General features: G+C 33.4%; 2 protein-coding genes across 2 annotated transcripts; one reads left to right on the top strand and one right to left on the bottom strand.

Moving 5' to 3' along the window:
* Positions 1-8,653: 8,653 nt before the first annotated feature.
* LOC141533895 (general transcription factor II-I repeat domain-containing protein 2A-like) lies at positions 8,654-9,679 on the top strand. The gene has a single exon (XM_074252988.1). It carries the CDS (start codon positions 8,654-8,656, stop codon positions 9,677-9,679), a length of 1,026 nt encoding a protein of 341 aa, XP_074109089.1.
* Positions 9,680-14,814: 5,135 nt separating this feature from the next.
* LOC141533613 (uncharacterized) lies at positions 14,815-16,228 on the bottom strand. Its single transcript, XM_074252597.1, has one exon. The coding sequence runs from the start codon at positions 16,038-16,040 to the stop codon at positions 15,063-15,065; it is 978 nt and encodes a 325-aa protein (XP_074108698.1). The 5' UTR covers positions 16,041-16,228; the 3' UTR covers positions 14,815-15,062.
* Between the last annotated feature and the right edge of the window lie 7,573 nt (positions 16,229-23,801).

Raw genomic sequence — 23,801 nt, 5'->3', positions numbered from 1 at the left:
TTTATAGCTAATTCATTATCAAATTCATATTTGTTTCAAAATCTGAATTTAATTATTAAATTCATAATGAATCAAATTTTTTTTTGCACGGGAACCGATTTTTCCGATGTTCGGAATTATTTATAATTAATCAAGTGATAAATTTTCACGACAATTAACACCACAAGGTCCTTGAGCAGTCCTCGGGTATAAACCCCCTTGAGGTACTCTCAACAAAAACTAACGAATCAAAAATTGAAATGCAATCAATTAATTATTGAAATATTAATATTAATATTAGTAAAAGTTAATTAATTAAATAAGTATTTCAATAAAATTGAGAAGTAGTAGTAGTAGAAGTAGATGAGCCGAGTATATGACCGCGCGGCTCATCTATATAGAAAGTCTTAATACCTTGTAAAATATAGAATTTGAAAAAAACTCCTTGAATCTCGGGGGCTTCCTTCTTTGGGCTTTCTGCTAGCACTTGCCTTGATCCCTTAACTACTTCTGCCGGTTGAACATGTGCGTGCTCGCACGTAAGCCTCAAAATATCCCTACTTAATATTAATTAGGACCCGAAGACCGAGGCGTGCCAGTGCTGCGTCGAATAATTATCGATCTCTGGCGACTTATCGATACAGGGTAAATTTACACTGCTACATAGTTTAGAATTGATAGTATTTCAAAATTTTTAAAATGAAAAAATTTCATATTACTTTACTACTTCTCACTCCTTTTTCCAGCTAAAAAAATCGAAGATTTTTAAAACACGGGAAGTTATTACTTTCACCCCGTTATTAATAGTATATTACACACCGAGGGAAGTAAAGTAAAAAATGTCTCAGATCACATGTAATTGTTGATAACAAACATGTGATCTGAGGCTTTCTTATTTACTTCCTGAGGTGTGTATGCTATTTTTTTGCTCGACGAAGGCAGAAAGTGGCAACTTCATTTAGCGCAGCGGGCCGAAAGTTGACGCTTTCTGCCCGTCGAGCAAAAAAAAAATTTTTTCAGAAGTGATTTTTTTGGAACAACTATTAAACGGCTTAACCGATCGATTGCAAAATCAAATTAGCTTTTAACCTTGATAAACCACGTCGATCGCCGCCAATCCGGTCAAAATCGGTTGTTTCGTTGGATAGACATCGTGAACGAAAGAAAACCAAAAAAAGTGTTTTTTTGGAGTTACTCCGAAATTTACAGTTTGATAAAATAATACTTAAAAATTCTATATGAGGCTTAAAAAACTGCGTAGAATGCCGCCAACTGCGTAACAATCGGTTCATTCATTCAAAAGTAATTGCGGTTTAAAAATCGAATATAATAGTGTTCTATGAAACTTCTATCAGACTTTTAAGCTCAAAGAGCGCAAAAGCACAGAATAGGTGATTTTTTGAGCTCGAAGAGCTTAAAATCACATACAGATTAAGCTCAAAAAAATGGCCATGTATTGACGGAATTAGCGAGTAGTTGCAGAGATGGCCTTTACGGTCAATCGTTTTCCTAATTGTTTTAAAATAATTTTTGAACGCGTCGGGATCTTTAATTTTCGTAAAATGCAGATGGAAGCTACGAAATCGCGTTTCAATTTACATATTTCTCTTAATTTAAAAATATCAATCTGAGCATCATTTTCCAGCACTTTTATTTTTGCAGTTGTTTTGATCACAGAAATTAAATAAACTGAAATTTACTTTTACTTCGGATGTCTAATGGCCCTTTTTATCATTCGAAGTCATTATGCTAGTGCAAAAAACTTGTTTTTGTTCCTTAAAAATTTAATTACAATGCTGATTGTTCCTCTAAAAAATCATGAATCATAAGAACATCTAGTGTGGGTGCCTTATCAGGTATTGATTTCTTTTTATGGGTAAAATTAACTGATTCTCTTTCGTAGTCATTAAAGTTTCTTCTAGAACTTTTGGGTGATAATTGACTGGACAAAATACCAAATTTAAAAATTGCGGGATATCCATCAATGTTCTGAAATAACCATAGTGTATAAGATTCATTCAAGTATTTCAATTTCATTCTAATGAAGTCCTCTAAAATTCTGCGTCTGTCACTCGAATTTTGATGAGTCATATTTTCGTAAAACTTGATATTCATTGACAATTGTAATCGATGATTTGGGATACTCATTATTGAGATATAACCAGTACGACGTATGTTACATAGAACAATTACAGGCGTTCGATAGTAGTTGATTGAACCCTCAATAGGATATCTACAGTACCAACAAAATCTACTGAATTTATTGTGATTAATCGTTTTTTTTTCTATTACTGTAAGTTCGTTTATGGTGGTTGCTTTGGCTGATGACAATTTGATCAATGAACAAACTTGTAATGTTCCACAATGTCTTCCTAGTACAACGTAACGACATTTATTAAATTTATCAATATGACATCCAATTATCGCAAATTTGTACGGAGCAATATTATAGCGATTGCCACCTAGAATATAGTCAAACCTTTGAGAGGCATTGCATTGAAGTGCTCTAATAATAACGTTATTTTTTTTAGCAATTAATACTTTTTCCTCTAAATCTATGTCTGGATATGGTTTTGATGCTATTACATTAGTGTGATATATAAGTTTGCTATTAAGTATTGTTAGACGCCACTCATAAGTTTGGTGACCCAAAAATACATTACTGAAAAGATAGCAATCGATAATGTTAATTAAGTTATTGTTTAATATAATTTCGAAAATATAAAGACCGTTCGATGGCAAATTTTGTATCCACGATAAGAGAAGCTTGTTTGATCTTGTTGGGGTTTCATCTCCATCGATAAAGTTTGTTAAGTTTTCGATTCCAGATGTGACATTATTTTGGTAAACATGAATCATATATCGAATTCGGTGACCGTCAATTAATACAAATATTGGATCCCGGACGAATTGATATCCTTTTGCTCTGATTGATAGGTCTGTATTCCGATTAGAAGAATAATCAATCATTTGATACTGAGGAAATATAACGTGAGAGAGAAGTATACTTGAGTAGTCAATTCCGGAATATCGTTCAACATCGTTAAATGATAGGCCACTGTTGTTGTGATTGTGGACTTCTAAAATTTTTTGAAACTTTGACGTATTCATTGGATTTCGAAATAAGTAATACTGGGCTAAGCAAGTTCAAATATTCTGTAAGCAATATAGAATTGATTCCAGTAATTACAGTTGGAAATAAATATATTTTTTTTTCGTTATTCTCATACAGTTTACTAAACAAAATATACGATACTGATTGTTTCTGACAAATTAAGATTAGATGATGTTAATTCGTTTAAGAAAATAGATAGCAACTAGATTTTTTAATGAACTAGTTATGATATTCTTATAGCTATTTTTTGATCAACGAATCAATTAGCTTGATAAATAAATTCTCATTTAATTACTACGTATCAAAATTTATCAATGATATGTAAGAAGCACGAGTTATTTTATTAAGATGTGTGCAAATTTTGTCACAACTTTTAATTAGTAATGACTTACGATTTTCTATTTAAGTTTTTGTAACATACAGTATTGCATTACTCAGTGTTCGCATTCTATAAAAAGGAAACAGTTTTTAAAAAATGTGTTGCTGGTGACAGTGAAGGATTTGTATTTGTGCTTTTGGTTGATATAGAACAATACATTTCTCAGAAAATATAATAATGCCAATAATGTCTTTATCAACATTATGTCCATTATGTTTGAAACGTTTTATTTCTAGGTTTATCAGCTGGTTATAAATATTTATGGTGTACTAGCGACTCAGCCACGCCTTGCTGTGGCTGAATGATTTAGAAAACGTGCAAAACACTGAGAAAATTTGAATTAAAACGTACCGCCATATGATATATTTATGTCAGGCAGTACTACAGTTAACTGTAAGGCGCCATCTGTTTCAGACTTATGAAACTTACAATTAATAACATTAATCAACATAAGTAATCATTTTATTGCCAATTAATAAATATTGCGACCATGAATTGAAATGAAAACTATCCTATCTCTCAAGTTGGAAAAAAACACACATTTAAAAGAATAAATAACTAAAATCGGTTAAGTAGTTTAGAAATCCATCGCGGACAAGCATCGTGACAGGAGATTTATATATATTAAGATTACATACCTAGGGCTGTAAAGTTAGAAATGTCTCAGATCACATGGAATAAACATGTAACGAAAGTTTTATCTCTTTGATTTCTTCACATTTCAAATTGTAACTTTAATAACATATTTTTTTAGTGAACTGACATTCTTCAGAGCAGCTAAGTCGTTTTGTCTCAAATTGTCTGATAATTTGAAATGATCTACTGAATTTGATCCAATATTTGTAACGAGTTTTTGAGTTTGTCTCTTATTATGTGCATTATTTTAGGAACTTGGAATTCTAATCACTTTTAATAAATATTCAAACTTCGTTCCAAAAAAAAAAAAAAATTAGGAAAACGGTTAGCCTTAAAGGCCATCCCTGCAACATCCCGCTAAATCTATACCTAGGCGCTTAAAATTGCACTGATAATGTTTTTGAGCTCTTCAAGCTCAAAAATATAATTTAGGTGTTATTTTGAGCTATTCGAGCTCAAAAGTCTGAAACGGGATGTCGTTCGCTCATTGATCGCCCCTTTTATTTATTAAGAACGCCACTGGATTTTTCGACTTAGTATCCAGAACTGGACCAGAACATGGAATCATAGGTCAGGGTCGTGAGAGATTGCTGAAAGAAACCGAAACTCTAACAGAGAAATTCGTTTTACAAAATTAAATATTCATCCAATCCTTTCTATAGTTGAAATAATGGCCAATACAACAATTAATAAAATTTCATAGAATAAAACACATTAACATCTTACTCTCATACGGTATAATTTGCGCTGTCCAGCTGGACCCTCACGTGGCTGCAGTGCCCGCTGAGCAGTGGACCCTCACGCTACTCTATCGACTTCGCGCTCGACCTCACGTTACTCCAAGAGATCTACCCCGAAGCTAGAGGAGTATACCATGAAACCGAGGTAGACTCTTTACGCGTACACAACCACACTATCTTCCATTTCCAATATTAACAATAAGTTTTCCGAATGATCAATTGATTTCCATTCTTATTTCCTAATTATCCATTCTTAATTTCTAATTGACATTTTCCGAATTACTAAATTAATGCTGTGTTTTTAATATTACAACAATAAATATTTAATACAAGAGTTCTTCGTATCTTGAATCGATCCTAATTTTGTTGAGTCCGAGAATTCACAAAACAAATTTTAATCCATTTATTTTAGTCAAAGTTAATTAATAAAATTCCGATAATTGAGTCAATTTTGCGTCGTTTCAATCATTATTGACTAATCTAAATTATATTGATTTGATTCAATTTATTCATTAGCGATAAATTTTACTAAACTTTATTTTCTTCGTAAACGTGAGATTTTAACAAAAGATATTTCCAGTGTAAGCCGAGAAATTTTATTTTTGAACTTGAGAAGATTCTATGATGAGTTTCATCGTGTGACAAATGGCCGAATCTCTTAAGGTCGTAAGTTTTTATAGTAAATTTTGATGTTTATATTTTCTAACAATTTTGCAACTAATGAATTTATATACGTTTCTAATTAATTTAATTACTCGATTAAATTAACGATGATTTCCTGATCCTCATTCTATTTTTAATTATAACAAATTATTAAATAGTTCGCTAAATAATTTACCGCGTGATTCTCTAATGTTAAATTCATTTTTGTTTTAAATAATTCAGTTCGACGATTTACTCAATTTTATTTTTACTGGCTTAGGCCAAATTATTAATTACACAACTACCAATAATCGATTTTACATATAATATTGAAATCTGAGATTAATAATTCAAAATACGTTTCTGGTATAATTAACTCGGAATGGCCTATGTGTTCTAGTCTATAATCTATCGCGGACTAATTATTTCGTCTTAATGAATTAATTAACAACCCGAAATAGGTCCTGGTAGTATTTATTAATTGTTTTATAATTTCTCTAATTTTGATTATAAATTTCATTTTTAAAAACTATCGATTGCGACCAAGCACCAAATGGCGGTGATCTTCAGCCGACATGAGGTCTGGCTGATGCCGCAGTCCCGAAGAATATTTAACTGGAGTTCTTATAATTTTTATGAGCAATCCCTCGATGAGCTGCAACTTCTCGTCTTTTGGTACTGCTGTAAATTTTCTTTCGTGAGATATTTTCAACTTGGCGACAAAACTGTGGTTACCATCACTCGCTTCCTTGATATTCATAAAGCTTGTAACTTCAAATCAGCATTAGAAATTATCACTAAATCAAAATTAATTTAAGCAAGCTGACATCTTGTCTAGCAAGCAATAAATTAATAAATCAAACTGTTGTCACTTTGTTCCACGTTAGTCGAACGGATAACAAATAACTTATTTACTTTCGCTCTCATTTTTAGGTCTAGATTAACCGGATTATCGATATAAATTAGAGTTTATTAAATTGTGACTTATTATAAAAATTTTAATTTCATGAAACCTTTCTTTATCGTTAAAAATCAGTTCGGCAATCGTTCGAAAGAAACAATTTCCGTCAGGTTCAACGTTATCAATAAAAAAATATATTTAAGATTGTTTCTGTAAATCTTTTAAAAGTTACTTTCTTCTTTTGAGGATAATTATATATTATGAAATTTTGATCATCTATTTTATAAATATTTTTAATATCATCTTCGATTTCAGAAATGATTTTCTGATAGTTCCGCACGATATCATTAATTTTGATACTAGATTCGCTGGGAAAAATTTGATTTAAAATTATTTTTGCCTTCTTTGACGTTTCAGTCATAATTGTAGTGTTTTTCTGGAAATCAGTATAGTTGCTTTCTCTTTGAGAATTATTAGTATTTGAGTGGATAATGTTGGAATTCACTTTTATTTCAATCATTTGAACATTTTGTCATATTTTTTAATCAAATATCGATAATTTATATTTCCTATGAGCTGGGATAAAGTGTCATCGAGTTTCAATAATAATTGCCCTGGTGGATGACTGTGACGTCGTAGTGAGCATCACTACGACGTCGTACTAATAGTTTTGGAACAACCTATAATCAAATAATCATTTCAAGGTAACTTCAATCTAATAAATATTTCGTAAGTCGGAACGTTGAGAATAAATCTTGAGCCGTGTAAATAATAAAAATTCAATAACTCACTAGCTCAGATAGTATCGGACCTTTGTCGTACGACATTATTTGCGACTTTCAGATTTATTACATTATGTAGTTAAAATTGTCTAATTAAATGGGAATAACCAGGAAAAAATCATTTTAAGACACTCAAAAACAGAGTAATAAATGATGTCATTCGACGTAGACACCGACATCACTCGAGTTCACACTATCTCATAGATTACGTCGCACGACATCGACTGCGACATCCTAGATCAGGGTAGGCGAACCAATGGCACGTGACACAATATTTTGGGCACGTCGCCGATCATAAAACATGTGTAAAGTAGGTATTTTATGACGATCGAACGCGACGCGAGTGATCCTACGCTACGGGGAGTGTTCAGTGCGCGGGGTGGGGGCGGTGCGGCGGCAGGCAGGAAGAGCTGCGCGGCGCTCGTTTGTTTTGTTTTTATTAGGTCGTGGGTTTCAATTGCGTATGACACATTGTTTGCTTACGCATAAATAAAGTAATAGTGAGTTTTGTTGACATAATTGTATTTGAAAGTTTATTCGAGTGATTTTTATGATTTTAAACTAATATTTAATAGGGCCAGTTCCGCAAAAAAAACAAAAAGTGCAAGATAGTAAGTGTATCAGAGAATTTCAAACTTGGTGGACTGAGAAATATGGCATGATTAGTAAAGGTGACAAAGCGGTGGGTGTTTTATGTTCTGGAACAGTGGTATGTAGAACATTGTCTGTTAAACGGCATTTTGAAACAAATCACAAATCTGTTAGTCAAAAAAGCGAAGCAGAGCAAAAAGAATTAATTGCAAGTGCATTGAATAACAGAAACAAACAGTCAACATCTATGATTAAATTTGTTTGCAAAAATTGTCATATGAGCGCGGCAAGTTATGCGGCTGCAAATGTCATTGCTCGGCATAGTAAACCTTTTAAAGAAGGCGAGTTTTTGAAGGAAGCCTGGTTAGCATGCGCGCCCTCTCTTTTTGATGATTTCGATAATAAAGATAAGATAATTCAGCGCATCAAAGATACTCCTCTATCAAGAAACACAATAAAAGAAAGAATCTTAAAACTGGCCGAAAATATAACAGATCAACAAAAAATTGACATTAACGATGCTTCTTTTATATCGCTATGTCTTGACGAAAGCACTGACGTCACTAAATCTGCACGTTTAGCTGTTTTTGCTCGGTATTGCGTAGGAAACGTCATCAAGGACGAATTAATTGCGATAAAATCGTTGCTAATAACTACAAAGGGAACAGATATTTGCACGGCAGTTAAAAATTCGCTTGCTGAAAAAGAAATTTATATAAAAAAAATTGTTTCTGTAACAACTGATGGTGCTCCAAGTATGGTGGGTAAAAAAATGGTTTCATAAGTTTATTTCAAACAGACGTAGGACATCCGATTCTTGAATTCCACTGCATCATTCACCAACAAGCCTTGTGTGCTAAGAGTGGTTTAATATCCCTTGATAATATAATGGCGGTAGTTACAAAAATAGTCAACCTCATCTCGTCACAGGCTTTAAACAAGCGAAAATTTGATGCTTTGTTGGATGAAGTCAACTCAATGTATAATGGCTTACTGATGTATAATAATGTTCGCTGGTTGAGTCGCGGGAATGTACTTGAAAGATTTATTGATTGCTTGGTAGAAATCAGACTGTTTTTGCAAAATGAGGGAAAAATTGAACAATACCCACAGTTGTTGGACGTCATGTGGCTTTCAAAATTGATGTTTCTTGCAGACATATGCCAACATTTAAATACATTAAACGTAAAGCTTCAAGGGACAAACAAAACAATTATTGTCATGATAGATCTCATTCGCGCTTTTGAGCCTAAACTGCAAATTTTCAGAAACGATATTATCACAAGAAACTACAAGTATTTTCCAAACTTGAAAAAATATATCAATGATTTTGATATTCACGAGACAGCAGACAAAGATAAATTTACTGAAGAATTGATTGCTGTGATCGATTCTTTAATCAAGGAATTTTCAGGGAGATTTTCTCAGTTCAAAGAATTGTCGGAAATACTCAAGTTTATTATGTACTCTGATGTGACGTCATTTCATAAACTGAACTTCTCTCAATTAGATTGGTTGGATATTGAAGAATTTGAAATGCAGCTAATTGATTTCCAATCTAGTTCAATATGGATTCAAAAATTTATTGAAACAAGGAAAGAGTTGGAATTAATTGAAACTGAAAGATTGACAAGTAATTTAAGTAAAAATGCTAATAACAAAATTCTGGAAACATGGAATGCGTTACGAGACACATTTAACTGTTTGAAGAAGCTGGCTCATGCTATTTTAACAATGTTTTCATCTACCTATGCCTGCGAGTCATTGTTTTCAGAGATGAATAACATTAAAAACTCATTTAGAAATCGTTTGACAGATGAATCCAGTTCAGCATGCATTTTGCTAAAAGTAACATCTTATAACCCTGACATAAATTATTTGTCATCTAATCTGCAGCAACAGAAGTCACACTAATTTTACAATAATTTAATTTATGCGTGTAATAAAAACATTCCAAAATGTACCTGTTTTGTTTACTTTATTTCATAAAGAGTTTTGATAGTATTTATTATTGTTATTCTCCAAATAATCCGAAAGTCAAAATTATTTGATGGCACGCCAATGACCCCATTAAACATTTTTTAGAAAAAATGGCACGTTGATGCATAAAGGTTCGCCTACCCTGTCCTAGATAATTGTTTAGATGATCTTATACTTCATAAATAGATACTATTTAATTAAATACATAACTTTAAGATAATGTGGACCTTGAATCATAGATGTCATTCAACTTAGACACCGACATCACTCAAGTTCACACTGTCTCATAGATTACGTCATACGACACCGACTGCGACATCCTAGCTAATTGTTTAAATAATCTTATACTTTATAAATAGATACTATTTCATTGAATGAATCTTTGAGACAATCGGGGCTTGAATCACAGTTGTCGTTCAACTTAGGCACCGACATCACTCAAGTTCACACTGTCTCGTAGATTACATCATACAACATCGACTGCGACATCCCAGATAATTGCTGATATAATCTCATACTCAATAAATAGATACTATGTAATTAAATACATAACTTTAAGACAATGTGGACCTTGAATCATAGATGTCGTTCAACTTAGACACCGACATCACTCAAGTTCACACTGTGTCGTAGATTCCGCCAGACGTTATCAATTGTGACATCCTAGATAATAGTTTAAATAATTTATATGGGTAGGGGGGGGGGCAAAATGGGTCCCCAACACTTTCAACTCTCGAAGTGTTTGGGAGGTATAATGGGCTGATTAGACGTTACAAACCAAAGAATATTTTTCAGTTAAACAGGTTCTAGAAATTTTGAGTTTGTAACAGGGTAAATTACCCTAAATCGATAAGTCGCCAGAGATCGATAATTAGTCGACTCAGCACTGGCGCGCCCTGATCTTCGGGGTTTTTCGTTTAGTAATTAAGAGAAGGGGGGGGTGGATTGGGTAAGTGCTCGGGAGTCGGAGAGTGACAAAATCAGAAGAGGTTTGATAGTCAGCCGCACCGGTCACTACTCAACAAAGCAGCAGGTAATTATTTTTTCGCACGTGAATTTTCGGAACGCTGCGATGATTTTTAAGATTGTCTTTCCAATCTTTTAGACAAGGTTTCTAACGTTAGTTCTGTTACAGGAAAAACTGAACTTAGAGTGAGGACAATTCCCCGGAGTGAAAAAGAATCTAACAACCGGTACCTGGAGGACTCACTACGGTAGACAGACATCGTGGACGTAGTAAGACAATTACCCAGGTACATTATTTCATTCCGTGGGTGGAAAATAGACCGCGGTTTGTACTCGGTCTATCATTCCTCTTCTTTTCTTAAATTTTATTCAATAATTAAATCGTAGAACATTTGCTAGTTTTTGGATTAGTGATTTTCATGGGGGTTTACACCCGAGGATCACTTAATCGACCTTGCGGGGAAAGTTTTAATATCTAAAAGTTTTCAATCAATTAACTAACATCTAAGAAAATTCATTAAACTAATTTTTCAATAATTAACTGAGTAAAATTGATTGATCCTTGTCATTGAGAAAATTAGACAAATTTTTATTCGTGGAATTTTCGTCAAGCGTCAGTTGTGTGTCGCATAAATTCCAATACCCAAGGTCAAGCAAAGACTTGACTAGCGAATGTTCTAGCAAATAAATTTGACTATTTCGACTCGTGTCGAATTTTTATAATTGATAAAATGATCAGAAAATTGTTGACAATATTTTACACTAGTCACAAAAATTAAGGGATATAAAAAAAATTCCAAATTTTTTGGTGATTTTCAGCGAGCTGTAACTCCGAGGAAAATGATCGCACAGAAAAAAAAAAAAAAGCAAATTGTAGCTCCAAGTGTCTAGTTTTTAGATATGACCATGAAAATTTTTTGTCATCGTCAGGTCTGGAGAAATCCTAAGAAAACTACTGAAAAAAAATTTTTCGAAATTTTTTTTCGTCTTAAAAAAGGTCTACGGGCTTCAAAAAAATTTTTTCGATTGTTTCATTTAAAAGTTCTTTTAGTAAATTTAATACCCTTTAATTTGACGTAATCAAAAAGCCTGTACGATAATTTGCCGCGGAGTTATCGTCAATCAAAGCAAAAAGGTTTTTTTTGACTTTGGAAATTAATAACTCTGGAAATAATGACCGTATAGGAAATCGAAGGAGGGTTTTAAAAACTACACAATATTCTCTATAAGAAAACGTAAACCGCTTTTGAAGAAAAAATTTTTTTGAATTGAAAACTCGGACTGAAAAAAGACAAAAATTCGCATAATTAAGGATATTTGGATAACTTGGTATAACTTTGGATAAAATGGATGAACGAAGGATATCGTTGGTAATTTTTAACTTCAAAGTGTCCCCTAAAATCCCTAAGAAATTCAAAGCGCTGCGATTTTTTGTTCGTAGTGCCCAGAAGCTTCAAATTCTGTGTTTTCGCAAAAATCACCATTATGAGCAATTTTGTGATTTTTATTCATTTTTCCATTGAAACAATTTTTTTTTCAAAATTCTTTATTTTTTCGATCAAAGAGATTGATTTTTCAAGAAATTTGAAAAAAAAATTTCAATTTTTTCGAAAATTTTTTCGAAATTTTCTCAATTTTTTCGACTGTTGTTTTACCGCCGGCATTAGCGTTACCCAAAGCGTACCACGTGACGGTTGCTCGGTCGGATTTACGCTTCTCACACACTCACGTGTGTGTGTGTGTGTGTGTCTTTGTCTGCGTGTTTGTCTGTTTGCAGCTGCCGAATGACCTCTGTACGCACGGCAGTAACTGCTCAGTACCGTGTATTGCCACCTCTGTTCCGAATCACAGCTCGTAAACGCTCTTGCATGTTGATGCATCGTCGAATATCACGTTGCGAAATTCCTTGCCAACAACGTAACAACGCTTGAGTCAACTGATGAAGATTGTGCAGTTGCGGATAGTCTCGCCGCAATCGACGCCCAAGCATGTCCCAAACATGCTCAATTGGGTTCAAATCAGGACTCATCGCTGGATGATTAAGCGTTGTTACGTTGTTGGCGCGGAGAAAAGTTCGCGTACGAACTGCAGTGTGAGGACGAGCATTATCCTGCATCAAAATGAACCGTCTTGCCCCCATGCGTGTGCGCATAGGCAGGACGTGTGGCTTCAGAATTTCGTCGACGTACCTATCGGCAGTCAACGTCCCACGAACGATGACCAACGGGGTTCTGGTATTGAAGGACACGCCTGCCCACACCATGACTGATCCACCATTGAAAGCTGTAACTGGTCTCGTAAAACCATCCCGATCTCGTTCTCCACGACGGCGCCAAACGAGAGATCGTCTATCGCTGCCATGAAGACAAAATCGAGATTCGTCAGTCCATAATACACTGGTCCACTGTCTACGACCCCAATGGTGATGATCATGAGCATAGGCCAATCGGGCTCGGCGATGTCGTGGAGTGAGCATAGGCACGCGATTTGCGCGTCTAGCGCGTAGTCCTTGCTCTCGAAAGCGATTTCGAACCGTCGATGCCGATATGTGTTGTTGGGGAGGACGTTGTCGACGATTGCGAAATTGATGAGCGATCGTGTGGGCATGCGCAGTAGGGTTTCGACGAGCTTCTCGAATGATAGCTCGATCATCACGCTCGGTAGTGATTCGTAGTCTACCTTGACCCGGACGACGATCGTAACTTTGAGTCGCGTTAAATCGGGCATAGGCCCGACTGATAACGGACTGGCTCACTCCCATAGAAGCTGCTACTTCCACCTGACTGTAGCCCTCTTGAAGGAGGGTAACAATGCGAGCCACATCTGTGGCAGCTAAATGTCGACGAGGCATATCAAAAGGTGCTTATCAAAGAAAAGCTTACATAAAATTCACGTAAGGAATTTAGGCTAAAAAGAAAATGTAAAATTCAAGTTTTGTGTGAGGAAAAGCCGAACTCCGCGGGGGTATATCAATTTGTTTTTATTGAATTTTTAAAATGAGATTTAAAACTAAGGCAGTTGTAGCGGACAGAAAAAAATTGAGTTAATTTTTTTGACAATAGTGAAGCATTCTGAAGACGATAAAAAAAAAAATTAAAAAAAAAAAATTTTTGATAAAAAAATTTTCGAAAAAATTGAAAATTTTTTTTTTTTTCAAATTTCTTGAAAAATCAATCTCTTTGATCGAAAAATAAAGAATTTTGAAAAAAATTTTTTCAATGGAAAAATGAATAAAAATCACAAAATTGCTCATAATGGTGATTTTTGCGAAAACACAGAATTTGAAGCTTCTGGGCACTATGAACAAAAAATCGCAGCGCTTTGAATTTCTTAGGGATTTTAGGGGACACTTTGAAGTTAAAAATTACCAACGATATCCTTCGTTCATCCATTTTATCCAAAGTTATACCAAGTTATCCAAATATCCTTAATTATGCGAATTTTTGTCTTTTTTCAGTCCGAGTTTTCAATTCAAAAAAATTTTTTTCTTCAAAAGCGGTTTACGTTTTCTTATAGAGAATATTGTGTAGTTTTCAAAACCCTCCTTCGATTTCCTATACGGTCATTATTTCCAGAGTTATTGATTTCCAAATTCAAAAAAACTTTTTGCTTTGATTGACGATAACTCCGCGGCAAATTATCGTACAGGCTTTTTGATTACGTCAAATTAAAGGGTATTAAATTTACTAAAAGAGCTTTTAAACGAAACAATCGAAAAAATTTTTTGAAGCCCGTAGACCTTTTTAAGACGAAAAAAATTTCGAAAAATTTTTTTCAGTAGTTTTCTTAGGATTTCTCCAGACATGACGATGACAAAAAATTTTCATGGTCATATCTAAAAACTAGACACTTGGAGCTACAATTTGCTTTTTTTTTTTTTTTCTGTGCGATCATTATCCTCGGAGTTACAGCTCGCTGAAAATCACCAAAAAATTTGGAATTTTTTTTATATCCCTTAATTTTTGTGACTAGTGTATATAGTTATAGTTATAGTTTATATATAACTATACATAATTACATAAATTCAAGCGAAATCTTTTTTTTTTCGGGTTGAAATTCTTCCGAAAAAATTTGGGGTACTTAATGACGCGCGCCAAGTACAATAAAAAAATTTTTTTTCAATTTTTGCAACATTATAACGTTTTCTTGGTATTTTTTTTTGTAGGGAATGAAAATTATTAAATCGAGTTTGATGTTTTTTGTAAAGTGCAAATGTTATTGAGATGAGTTTTATGAACGTGGACTTGGCGCAATTTTTTACAGTGAAACTGTTTTTGTTCGGATTGATTCTTTATCTTAAATCAGTATTAAGTAATAATTTTCACATCCATTAATAATACGATTCTATTAATTATGCTTGATGAGGCGTTCTGTTTTCTCTTATAAAATTATTGATGTTGGATTCAAAAATAGTTTGATCACCTGAACCCATCATTGCTTGGATTCTTTGATTTACTATCCGTGCTGAATTATGAGAACGGACACTTTTCAATCCTAATGTTAATTTTGGCTTCTTATTGTTAATCTGCACGTATAATTCAGAAAATGTTTTATTAATTGTGTCGTTTTTACAAGAAATGAGTCTTATACAGGATTGTTTGATTTGACTCTCACTGTTGAAGCTATTCTTGCACCATAATTCACGACTTAGAACCATGTTAATAATATTTTTAAATGTGTGCTCTGTCAATATATCTGTTAGCAAGACTTCAATTATTTGTTCTTTATTATAAGATAATTTCAAAGTAATAGGAATTCCTTGAGCAATTTGATATAAATGTTTTAGTTCTAATTGCAATAATTCGGTTGTACGTAAGTTAGTTAGAGCAGTCATTATTATAGCTATCATCGTATCAATCTTTCTTCGTGATTCTACTTTCTGAATTTCGATATTTTTGAATGATTTAGTAAATTGCGTCATTTGTTCAACTACTTTTTTAACACCTGAAATAGTGTCCAAGTACTCGTCAGAAGAAAACTTTCGATTTTTCCGTGGAAAGTCCATTTCGCTTGCAGTTCTTGTAAGAGAGGGATTCAACAGTTTCAGTGTCGAGTATATTGCATTGACGTAACTTTTTGACAATTTTTTGTCGGAACGACTTTCGTATTGAATTTTTTTCAGAAAACTTGCAACATTCGAATCATCTATTTTTGAAATCTCTAAATCATATGAAAATTTCGCTAATTTGGCCTTGTGTATTTTTTGTGTTTCTATTGTCATCGTTCTATAATGCCGCAAATTACAACGGTTATTGCGTATTCCGGGTAATCGCGATTGAATATTTGATGATAATAACGAATTGTCATCTTTTAAATGTGAGCTAGACATTTGTACATTAAATCGAAACTAAATCTTACTATTTCCGTCAAGTTTTGGGCTATCTAATTATAGTAAAATGTTTTCAAAAATCTTATAACTTATAAAACAAATTAAACAAAATCTCAATAACCATTAGTATTTCATGTAATTTATATCAATAGACACAATGAAAATGAAAAATATTACATAACATTTACACTACCAGACGTCTTTAACGCTAGAAAGGTCAAGTCGGCAGAATCACTGGTTTTCTAGATCAAAATTTATTTATTTATATTTATTTTTTATTTTTTAATACACGGAACGCCAATCGGCTATTTACATTATTATTATAAATATGTTTAAAATAATTTTACATATGGGGATTTAAGCTATAATATAAATACAAATTTTCAATTTTTATTATTATTAATATTGCACTATAAGATCGTTAATAAAAGAAAACTCGAATTAAATAAAATAAATGTTAAGGGATAGATATGACAAATGAAACTTGAGAAACTATATCCGCGTGTAGATGTCTAAATAATTTATGTGTAGGTTAGTTCATTAATATTGTATTTTTAAGCTTGGAGTAGAAGGTGCCCATAGAGTCCTCTAAGAAGTTAATACTTGAGCAGTGCTCATTGACTGGATTGGAAATTCTATTTCTCGGCTCATGGGAAATGTAACTTCTCGTGGTCTTAGTTGTAATCAACAGCCTAGTATTTCTTAACCCTGGTCTAGGTTTGGTGAACTCGAATTGCTCGTGAATCTCTGGTGAGAGTATTAGGCCGTTAATTACCTTGTAGAAGAACGTTATGTCAGCCGCATGCCGTCGACTGAGTAAACTATTGATTTTGTATTTATTGTAAACTTTTTCTGTGGTCATGTAAGAGCCTCTTGTGTATATATAGTACGTTATAAATTCGCAGAATTTCCTTTGTATTCTTTCTACCCTGTTAACTTGTACTTGAGTATGTGGTGACCAAATTATGCTGCAGTATTCTAGGATAGGTCGGACGAGGGTGTTGAAGAGGTTAGTGCTCATTTAATGCTAATTTAGTGCTCATAAGATATTTGGTGCTGTGATAGGCGGACCAAAAATGAGAACACTGCTAACTTTTAATTAAGCTAGCAGTCTACCGTTAGTGACCGAGCTATGATACAGGTGCTGCGAGAGGTACACATGATTTGATAATTTAGTGCTCAATTAGTGTAGGCTGTATAAGAAAACAGATTGTTCGAAATAGTATAATACACCCCTTGGAAAGGAAAATAATAAAAGCCTCAGACCACATGTAATTGTTGGCCGAGGCGAAGCCGAGGTCAACAAACATGTGATCTGAGGTTTTCTTTTTTACTTCCAAGGGCTGTATACTTTTTTTTTGTATGACGAAGGCAGAAAGCGGCAACTTTGTTTAGCGCAGTGGGACGAAAGTTGCCACTTTTCGCCCGGAGGGCAAAAAAATTTTTCTTCGGTTTTTAATGTAGATTACCGCTGACATAACGATACGAGCAATCATAGAGCTGAAAGGCGACTTTAAAGTCGGTATTGATGAAATTGAAAAAAGTTACTAATTAGTGCTCAATTAATAGTGCCGGTAAAGCCAAAATAATTTTTGGAACAATATTTCTTAACTTCCCGCTAAAAAAATCGGAAAGTTATGGATTGTATGCCGTTTTGCAAATGTCGAGTTTTCATTTTCGACGTTATAAGGCCACCAATATCTACCCTGACTATCCTCCCGATGTATTCACTATGGGGCCGTTTATAAATTACGTAAGGGGAGGGGGGTGTTGATTGAATATTATAACTTCTTACTATGGGCAGGGGGGAGGGGACAGAGAATCTAAAATTACGTGAGATTTGAAAGAAAATTCTACCACTTTCGCGCTAAAAAAGGGCTTTATTGAATAGCACCATCTGTACTTCATCTCTTTAACTCGATATTGAATCTCACAAAAATCATATGTTCTCAGTACTTCTAGACTTTCGATTATTCTATTGTTGTTCTCATTGACCAGGGATTTCCCTGTTACTTGAAATCTTAGTAATATACGTTGTTTAATTACATAATAATTGTTTTATCAAACATGTCTGAATATTTACATCCACTATTATTCAAAGCATGGGTAGGAGCTTTCCCAGATAAAACACCAAAAGTTTTCAACAAGAGTCAAACTTATTCTGGACTAACAACAAAAAAGTTTTCAAAAATGATGAAAGTGCTTTTGGAAAATTTATATCTCAAAAAATAAATGATTTAAAACAGCTTGCTGCTAGAAAGAAAAACCAACATGCTCAGTTTTTCTTTAAACAGGTTTATTGACATTTTATTTCTGTATATTTTTTTCAAAATATTATCAATGTTTCAATATTATTTTTAAGTAATTGTTATCTGTTAAAGTCTACTCAAACAAAGTTATTAGTTATGGATATTTTGATTTTTATTATAAACTATAATCAAAATTACTTTTCACAGCAAAATGTATCTAGTGGACCCCTTGCTTTGATGGACAAAAACTCGACAGATTCCTCTGTGGCATTATGCATTAGAGGAGTCGATAATGCACACACACACACACTGATTCCAAAAGAGACGATTCCTGATAAATCACAATCAACATCTCATCCAACTCCAGCACAAGATGCAATTGAAAAAAAATTTTAGTGATAGAGAGTGAATTAAATACAATTATTTTATGCCGGGATTCGGGTCTTGGAGGGCTAAAGATCAGTCAAGAAATCGCTAATATGCAAAAAGACCTTGATGGAGCTAAAAAAATACTTGAAACCAAAAATAATTGAAACCAAATCAGCGACGAACAGTTTATGATGAACTTGAACTCAAAAACTTAAAAATGGCCGGTGATATTTTAGCGGAAATATAGAGTAAGTTAATGATTGATGATAATACAGTTGTTGCTGTATATATAGAACCTGGTCATGATAATAGTGATGTAAGCCTGGCAGAATAGACTCCCGATTGGTACTACCGACATATAAGAGAATCTCAGTATTTATTGCAAATTAGCAAATGCACAGAATTGAGATGCTGTGGGAAATTAAGGAGTAATTTGCGAATGATTTTACCAGATGGATTTATCCCACCACCTTATCCTCTTCAACAAGCGCGAACTTTAGATATCCCACTTCCAAAAGATCAAACAAATGCTAATTTTTGTCCTTTATTTGTGCAATTATCTCTAGACATTGAGATTCCTAGCCGTCCAGATTTTATTTTCACACCGTATTACTTTTATTGTCCTACGGTTCGAACTCAATTAATTGCGTGTACATGTCCGACGTATGGATTGTACTTCGCATCAAATAAAAATATGAAAATCCATCGTCAGTCAGCTCACAAGTATCAGTGTGCTCGAACTGAGAATGTACAACCGATTAAATTATTGCGTCGTCGAGCTGGACAGAGCCTGTGTCTCAAATCATACAATGATGATACTCATGATGTAGAATTGTACGACAATAAAGATATTGATATCGAAAAATTGGAAGATTCTCAAGAAGATCAAAACGAACCAGTCATTCCGGTAATTGAATCAATATCAGACTGGTTAGTTAGCCCGTGGGTAAATAATAGTTAGAGTTTTGATTTATTAACTATTCCTTTCAACACCTTAGGTTTTACTGAACTTATTCTGGTCAAAACTGTGATAGGTTAATAAGATTAATATTATTACAGTTAGTTAATAATATTTATTGTAGTATGATTGCAATAAAGTCTATGTTCAGAATAAATGGAATTATATTTTATCAATATATCCTTTTCTTACGAAAATTTTTTGTCAAGGAGTAGGGGGGACTAGTCGTAATCTTATGATGTCTTACATTAGGGGAAAAGGAAGTCAAATTAGCCCTCAAAACCTCTTACGTAATTTATGAATGGCTCCTATGTATCTGTGTGTGTATGTAAATCGCTCGTAATTTTTGAACGGCTTATCCAATTTAATTAAACTAAGCGGTGTTCTAAAGAGTTTCATCGCCCTTAGATTTTTGATACTAGATTAAAAAAAATTTGAGCCGATCAGGTTTGAGAAATCTCGAAAATTAAATTTCAAAAAATTCGTTGTTTTTTAGATAACTTTTAAACTGCTATACCGATCAATTAAAGAAACTAATCAGCTCTCAGACGTCAAAAATTCACATTTATTACCTCCAGCCCGGTCAAAATCGGTTGATTCGTTCGTGAGGTATCGTTGTCGAGAAAAATTTAAAAAAAAATTAGGAGAACGAATGACCCTGAAGGCCATCCTTGCAACTTCCCGCTACTTTTGTAATTAAGCGCTCGAAATTGCACTTATTATGTTTTTGAGCTCTTCGAGATCAAAAATATAGTTTTCGTATAGTTTTGAACTCTCCGAGCTCAAAAGTCTGATGGAAGTTTAATGAAACACTATTTTGTGAATTTTCGATAACAGCGATAACATTCGAAAAGCGATAACATTTGAACAAGTAAACCGATTTTCACACGGTTGGCGGCATTCGACGAAGTTCTTTAAATTCTATGATATACTTTTGAACACAAATTGATTAGACCCAAAATTTCGGTGTAATAAAAAAAAAATTTTTTTTTTCGATTTTTTTCGTCAACGATAACTCACGAACGAATCAACCGATTGTGACCGGCATGGTGACAATCGACGTAGTTTTTTGATGTTAAGAGCTGATAACTTTTTTAAATTGATCATTCAAGCCATTTAAAAATTATTCCAAAAAAACCAAATTTGAAAAAACTTTTTTTTGTAGCTTATTTGAGATTTCTCAAAATTTACTGGTCCGAATAAGTTCAAAGTGTATTCAAAATCTAAGTACAATTAAGCCTTTCCGATTGGCGTCAATTGCAATAAAATCGGTCAAGCCGTTCAAAAGTTATGAGAGGCTTACATCCACACACACACACACACACACACACACACACACACACACACACACACACACACACACACACACACACACACACACACACACACACACACACACCATCGCGATAATAGTCGGGGGAGCTTTCTAGGACCTCGAAACGTCGAGATCCAATGAAAACTCGATTTTCGAAAAACGGGTTTAAACCAATAACTTCCCGATTTTTGCAAATTTACAATTTTCTTAGCGGGAAGTTAAAAATTGCGTGCGTACAAAGTACACATGTCAGACGTGAAACTAATTCTTTGGCAAACTAATTTTCAAATCTCGTTAATATTGATTCTTTTCTAAGCTTTAGATTTCTGAAACTTAGAGAGAGGAAAAAAGAAGATATGTTAGGAATTAAATAATGAAAGTATCAAAAATTACTGCAAATTATCAATTAAATTTATATTTTCTATATTTTTCTATCATTTGATGTGATGTCTGTTGGTATTGTTGTGAGGAAAGCATTATACAGCGCAACCTGGTTATAAGTTATAATTCTTTTTCTTTTCTAATTACATGAAATATTTTATACATAGATTTAAGTGCCTTGAGAGTAAGTAGATCGTCCCGTATAACTTATAACCAGGTTGTGCTATAATAACTAAAATATGCAATATCCCTGATAGCCACACTTACTATACAAATACTTGTAGTATAGAAACCTTAGTAAAAGTTAATGTTAAGTTCACTCCAAGACTTGTACAGTGAAACGTATATACAATATAAGTTGAAATTGCATAGTTACTTAACGTTAATCTACGGCCGCAATTTGAATCTAAGTTTTAACCAACTTTTAATCTGTTAAAAATTATCGTTAAATTAGTGTGATTTTTTAATCAAGAATAATGAAAACTTTGACGGTAAATTTTATAGAAAAATTCATGTTACTCCAAGTTATATATATTTGACCTTCAAGTTGATTAAAAACCCATGATTTGAAAAATTTTGTTGCAACTTCTTTGTCAATCACTTCTTATGAGAAAGTAATGAAAAATAATAGCTCAATAAAGAAAAATTTTAATGCTTAGTAAATAATTTAATAAAAGGTTTCAGAGTATTTCTATATTCATGAAAATTAAACATCCTATAATTCCAGATATTTGATTTTATTAATGAATTATTAAAACATTTTAGTACATTGTTATGTGTGGAATCGGATTTAAATTGTTTTATTTTAGCCCAAGCCGATCATTGCTTATAGACCGGGATCTTTGAGAGTATCTGGGTTTTTATAAAGTTACTAGCTGTTACCCGCCCGCTCCGCTGGGCACTTAGAATTGTATTTAGAATTGAATAAAATTATATTTTTAGATCTAGACTTGAAATTTAATTAGAGTATTGTTTTGACTTGTACTGATTCTAAATTCCATCCGATTGGCCTGTACCTTTTATTCATGTGATTATTCTAGCTAATATTTATTGTAACTTTCAATGTCCAATCTCTATAACATCTCCGTGGCTATCTTCCAAAAATAAATAATTATTGACATGAAGAAAAAAATATTTAAATTAGTTGTCCTCGAAGGCCATCTCTGTAATTTCCTGTTTCTCGAAAGATTCTGTCAAATTTTATAGCTATAGGAACTGTATTTGAAGAATATGAATTTTTTGACAATTATCACTCCCGCACTCCTATATTGGGGAAGAATTTCGTAAGATCCAATTCGAGATGAATTTTACATTATAAATAAAAGCTTCCAACAAAACTCCAAGTCCATAGAAATTATTATTTTAAAACGAGAGATTTTCATTGTTAACGCCCCCGCAATACGTTTTGGGGTTAGAATTTGAGATAATCCATTCTTAGCTAAACTTGACATTATCCACAAAGATTCCAACTAAATTTTGAGACTGTAAAAGTTACTTTTTGGAAATTAAAATTTCAGATATTAACACACTTACCCCCGCAATGCCTATCGAAAGTAGAATTTTTTGAAATCTGTTTTGAGATAATCTCCTCGTGAATAATAAAAGATTCGTACCAAATTTACAGCTATTAGAAGCTATATTTTAGAAATGATGATTTTTTATTGTTAACCTACCCCCTCGATCATTATTAGGAGGATTTTCAGGATAAAATTTTCATTGCTAGCACCCACCCCCGCAATTCATATTGGAAGTAGATTGTCAAAGCCACTCTTAGATCATTTCTACCTCACATATAGCAGATTCTTACTAAATTTGGAGCATATAAGAGCTACACTTCAGAAATTAAAAATTTTCATTGTTAACACCTACCCCCGCAACTTCCTGTGGCGTGAGCTATCGTAAAATTTGTACATAAATTATCTTTACATCATTTAAAGAAGATTCCTACCAAATTTAAGGTCGATAGGAGCTACAGCTTGAAAATTAAAAATTTTCATCGTTAATACTTACCCCCGCAACCCGCTGTGGTAGAATATAGTTGTTATGTCCAAGGGCGTTTTTAGAGCGGTAGCGTAAACGGTGGAGGTTTGGACTAACAGTTTAAAGAACACGCAACGGAGGTTTTAATTCCGTCGTTTTAATTATTTATGTGGGACGTTTTCGAAGTATGAATTTACCACGCCTTCGTTTGAGACTGTTCACGGATTTATCGAGAGTCGATGTACTTACTGTTACGGGAACTGTATTGATGGTCAGATCCGTGGTTTTAGGGCAGCTGTTAGTGCCTGTTCCTTGATTGGGCCCTTTGGTTGGTTCTCGCAGCGGATGGAGTAGGGTGGATTTGGGCTGATTATATTACGGGCTTCTTATTTTATGAAATGACTTGTTGGAAACTGATTTCACGTTAATTGAGATTTATTTTTATAAACATTAAAACTTACACTTTCACAATTTGATTTTTAAGGAATTTAATTTAATGAATTTTAGTA

Source organism: Cotesia typhae, unplaced genomic scaffold, assembly GCF_013202065.1.
Source record: "Cotesia typhae breed Kobodo isofemale line unplaced genomic scaffold, CoteBio_Ctyphae scaffold_121, whole genome shotgun sequence".
Taxonomy (NCBI): Eukaryota; Metazoa; Arthropoda; class Insecta; order Hymenoptera; family Braconidae; genus Cotesia; species Cotesia typhae.
Note: the sequence above shows the minus strand (reverse complement) of the source record. Positions and strands in the feature narration are given on the sequence as shown.